General features: G+C 41.1%; 1 protein-coding gene across 1 annotated transcript; it reads right to left on the bottom strand.

Moving 5' to 3' along the window:
• Positions 1–1,327: 1,327 nt before the first annotated feature.
• On the bottom strand, positions 1,328–2,263 carry LOC138514553 (olfactory receptor 5J3-like). Its single transcript, XM_069630016.1, has one exon. The coding sequence runs from the start codon at positions 2,261–2,263 to the stop codon at positions 1,328–1,330; it is 936 nt and encodes a 311-aa protein (XP_069486117.1).
• Positions 2,264–5,349: the final 3,086 nt, after the last annotated feature.

Raw genomic sequence — 5,349 nt, 5'->3', positions numbered from 1 at the left:
CCGGATTTAGCAAATCACTCTGTGCCGATTGGCCCTCACAGCGAGAAATATCAACTGCAATGTACAATGTATGACTACGTTTGAACATGCCTTTCCCTGTACCATGTACCTGTCACTTCCTCTCATCAATAAATAAAAGTTTAAATAAAAATAAACATAAATGACAGCGCCAAAAGGATGCCTACAAACAGAAAAAAATTAAGCAAAGGGCTACAAAGCAGAGTTCAAGGAAAAACACTCCTCCCTTCAAAAGCTCTATTTCCCAAAACTCCAACAAACATTCTCAGTGCTTCATGCTCACCCTGCTCCATTACCCTCCAACAGCCTTGCAAAGCTTTCAAAAGAATTAAGAAGTGCACATTTTGAGATTTGAAGTTCCTGAACTCTATTCTAAACATTCAAAGCACCCGACAGGACCCTCACAATAAAGCAAGGCTTCAATTCTGGATTAAGATTCAAGAACAGGTTTGAACCCTCTGATTACCTATCAGTGTTCCAGGAGACTTCTCAAATTCTCCTAACTAGATGTGAACAGTCCTTTGTTATGAGTATTAGACACCTGCCATTTCTTAAATATCCATACAATCAAGTAATCCTCTTTATTGGGTTCTGTGGTTACTATTCACCACCCTGCAAAAATGATAGAGGTTGTGGTTTACAATACATTCACAAACTCATGCTTTCGCACAATATCATTTTGAAAAATAAAGGATCAAGTAAATTAAACATAATCAAGGGAGAATAGTTTAATCTGTAAATCTGAATGCTGATGGAATAATTTTTGAGGAGACAAAGCTGAATCATTATCATTACTAGCACCTTCACTTCAATGTTTAAATGGGATTAAAGCTCTATGCAAGATTAAAAACTGCCTCAGCCATCTCTCACCATATACACATGTCTCGCTTAGCAATAGCAGTGAAACCATGTGCAAACCCAGTTAGCAGCCAACTATCCTAAGTCATCCTAAACTCTTCCTGGTTATTTAGGGAAGTTCTATTTCAGAGAATGAACACCAAGGTGCTATGAACTTCCTCACAGAGAACATGTATTACAACATTAGCATTTTATGGAGTGGATGCTCTACATTGAGCTGCATGGTTTGTGGTGCCCAGTGGAAGTTGACGAGGATGTTGGTAAGGCGCTCTATTTAAGACTGTACTTGAAAATGCCCTGAAATGTTGGTTTTAAATAATAACAAGTTTAGATGGACTTGGATAATTGAATATGCACGGAATCCCTAATTCGCCTTATCCTTTGCAGAGGTCAGCATTAGGAATGTGTAGCTGAAGGAAAACAGGTTTGCCACTAGAGTGCTATGTATCTGTTATTTGCAAAATGCCCTTCCTATGGTTTTATTCAGTGCTAGTTTGACCTCCTTGTTCCTAAAGCTGTAGATAATGGGATTTAACATTGGAATTACAACAGTGTAAAACACTGAAGCCACTCTCTCTTGGGGCAAGGATGTGTTGGAGCTAGGCCGTAGGTAGGTGAATATGAGTGTCCCAAAGAACAAAAGGACACAGGAGAAGTGTGAGGAGCAGGTTGAGAAGGCCTTCTGTCTCCCATGGGTAGAATTGATCATCAGGATGGTTGAAATAATGTAGGTATATGAGATGAGAATCATAACAAGGGATGCTAGCAAGAGGCTACCAGATACGAAAAACAGAATTGCCTCATTAATGGAGGTATCAGAACATGAGAGCCTTAAAAGTGGAAGAATGTCACAGTAGAAATGTGTGATTTTGTTTGGACCACAGAAAGACAACCTGAAGATAAACATGATGTGTGTCATAGCATTTAAGAATGCAATTAAGTATGTTCCAAATACAAGGGAAATGCAAGATTGTTTAGTCATAATGACTGTATAAAGCAGTGGCTTGCAGATAGCAATGTACCGGTCATAAGCCATGGCCACAAGGAGAAAAATATCCACACTTCCCATGCAAAAAAATAAAAAGAGCTGTAGTTCACACTCTGCAAGCGAAATTGACTTTCTTTCGAAGAGGAAGTTGGTAAGAAGTGTGTTCATGATATTGGAAGAGTGACACAGGTCAACAAAGGACAAATTACTTAGGAGGAAGTACATTGGCGTTTGAAGACGAGGCGAGATCTTGATCAGTGTCATCATTCCAAGGTTGCCCACCAGAGTGACAATGAACATCAAAAGAAAGAGCAAGAAGAGTGGGATCTTCAGTCTTGCATCATCCGTTAGGCCAAGGAGGAAGAATTCTGTCACAGAGGTCTGATTGTCTTCTTTCATTTCTGCAGAGTGCAAATGAGCTTGGGGGGCACACAAAATACATGACATCATGAATTTCATTCAGTATATCAGAAATGTATGGGCAATTAGAATTTTTCATTGAGAAAGCAAACATAGAATCAGATGTTAGAAAGGGTTCACTTTTCACATTGAGTTTGGTCCTTTGGCTGCTTGTAGGTGACATAACCCTCATTGCCTATGAATTTAAGGCCATAGTGATTTTCGGATAATGTGATAGAGTAACACCTGATTTGGTGTTTATAAACATGGTGGCATAGTTCAGTGTGCTCTTAACTAAGTGTCTTCAGCTTAAAAGTCACAATGTAAAAATGTGCGAGAAAGGTTTGATTCAGAAATACATTTGGCAATGTTAATTGATGTTAATACCACCATCATTGACATTCATATGTGTCATTTGACATTGACTGATACTTAAAAGCAAGACACAAGGGTGAGCTTCACAGACTTGTAAGGATTGTAGAAAACTACATTTTTCAGGATGGTTCTTTGCAAAGATGTGATCAACACTGGATGTATCTCTTGGGGCAGTAAAATAGTGTCCAAAGAAAAGTTCTCTCCATTCTTGTCAATACTGGTCTTGTTTCTTTTCTCAGCGTAATGCAATGTCAAAAATGGTATACGGAATGTACAGTTTAATTGAAACCAAAAAAAGAATACAAAAATAAAAATGCCTGTCATGACTCCACTTTTGGTGACTTTGGGTTTGGTTTCTCTCGCTTTGGTCTCAACAAAGTCACAGTCTCTAGTGTTTATAATGTCTATGGTGATTGTTTTCTTCTACTATAGGACGGGTGGGTGGCCTCCTCTTCCAGGGTCTCAGGACTGTGTCAGAGCCTGTTGGTTGCTCAGTGGGGGGTTTTGAAGTGATCTGACCGATGCCAGGGGGCAACGGAAGCCAGGAAGAGAAATTATACTGTCTGTGGATTCTTCTGGGCTTTTATAATTTCCTTCCTTAGACCTTGGGTCTCTGGCTCTCTAGTGCCCATCTTTCACTTGTCACTGACACTCCATTACATGATTGTATCTCCACTCACCTCCTTTTCTACTCCTATCACGTCCTCCTTCTCCCCCTATGTCTCCTAACTGCTCTCCAACCTATTGCCATAACCAGATTCAAACCTCATTGACTCATGCCAATCACCAGTCACCACTGACTCCAGACACCCTACTCTTTGTGTTCTCCCTATCACCTTCTCTTCCCCTCTGTTGGGTTCCCAATAAGCCACATTGATCAGTAATGCCTCATTAAATGCAGAGTTCCTTTTCTCAATCTCTTTTTACTCCCTGCTCAACCTCACCTTACTATGTGAAAACTCCACATCAAGCTGTTCATCCTTCCAGGGCCTTGCTCGTTTCTAATCTGTCCTTGCTGAGCCTTCCATTTTTGTTCCCATGCATAGAGGTGAAACAGGTGCAAATCAAAAGGTATACCTCATTCACCAACTGTAGTAATGTGGGACAAGGGCAGGCTGTGCTGTTCAGGAAGGATGTGAACTAGGAAATATGCATAATAAACAACAGTTCTGTGGCACCAAAATAACAGAATGTTCAAACCACGATTCTAGAAAAATTGGATTCTTTAATTAAACTAAAACTAAACCTCCCTGTAAGAGAAAACACAGAATATGCCCTCTTAATGGTGGAAAAGGACACGCTGTGTCTGAAGACAGGGGTTGACAGGAAATATTCTCTGCAGCTATGTCCAGTTCAAAGTATATCTCTTCAAAATGTTAGGAGTGGGGAATAAAATGTCTCAAGGGCTCTTAAAACTCAGTCAAGGGAACAGAACCACTATCAGCCGCTTTTTCATCATCTTGAGTTGCTCAACAGTGTCAGGTTTCTTGGCTATATGAAGTGGTTCAAGGCAGCAGCTACGCAGGTTGAGTTGGGATTTCCAGTTGGTCAAGTTGGTATCAAGATGTGTTGAGTCGCTAGTCCCAAGGGGATCCCAAAGGGTTTGAATCAGCCTTGAGATGGGTCAAGTAAATGCTCCCAGTCGGATGAGGTGGCCTTATAATGAATGAAATCAGTGCTCCAAGTGGGTCAATTTAGCATTGACATGGGTCAGCTAGGTATTACTAGTGGGTAGAATTGGCATAGTGATGGGTCCAGTCAGTGCACCAATCATTTCGAGTCAGTGTTGAAGTAAGTGGAATCAGTGCTCACCGGCTGAAAATGACTCAAAAGAATTGAAAATAACTTCCAAGCAATAACAGAAGTCACAGAGCACTCCTTGGTTATGGGGTTAGTGGGGGCTTTGTTCAGCGTCTCCAAGGGTAAAGTGAGTTGCTTGTCTGCCCTTTCCAGCTTGCAAGGTTTCCAGAGAGTACTTGCAGGGTCTGTCACCTCCAGTGAGTTACCAGTGTCCAGGCAGCAGTCAGGAATTGTCCATAATATAGTTAACATCAAATGATCCTTTGGCATGGGTGAGGGTAGGATCTCCCACTCTCCTCGTGGTCTTTATGTTCACCTCTATGTCAGAGGAACGTGGGTAGACTTTAGCCTAATAATGTTCCAGGAGAAACATTTTTCTGATTTCCAATGATGATTCAAGGGTATTTCAAAGATGACCTAAATTAATGATGGGTCTCTCCCACTTTTGTACTCAATTTGCAAGAACAGATCGGTCCACGTCAAGCTTTAGTTTAGGATCCAACACTGGCTTCTTGTGGCAAGAGTCTTTTTTTTTATGATGCCAGTCCCAGAGTTGTTTGCCTGCAGGAAGTGGGGAAGGGGCACAGAAAATGTGAGTGTCCTAAGAAACCCCAACATGGTAGAATCTGTCTCCTCTCTGAAAATACACTTCTTGATTATGCTAACTCCTCCCTCTCCACTGTCTGCCTATATGAAAGAGTCTCTAGTAAGTACCATCCTAGTGTGACCTCACAATTATGCTGGAAGGTTCCAGGAATTCGAACTAACCCACTTGTGAAAACAAAGCGGAGTTTCTAGGGCTGTACCCAAATGGTTTCTTTCGGGGATGTACCCCAGTTCCATCCTTACACCCATAAAACTATGACATTTGAATGAGTCACTGGAAACCAGGTTTACAATAAAATGATGCG

The sequence above is a fragment of the Ambystoma mexicanum genome, chromosome 12 (genome assembly GCF_040938575.1).
Source record: "Ambystoma mexicanum isolate Mex_15411 chromosome 12, UKY_AmexF1_1, whole genome shotgun sequence".
Lineage (NCBI taxonomy): Eukaryota > Metazoa > Chordata > Amphibia > Caudata > Ambystomatidae > Ambystoma > Ambystoma mexicanum.
The sequence above is the reverse complement of the archived record's forward strand: the minus strand, read 5'-3'. Positions and strand labels throughout refer to the sequence as shown.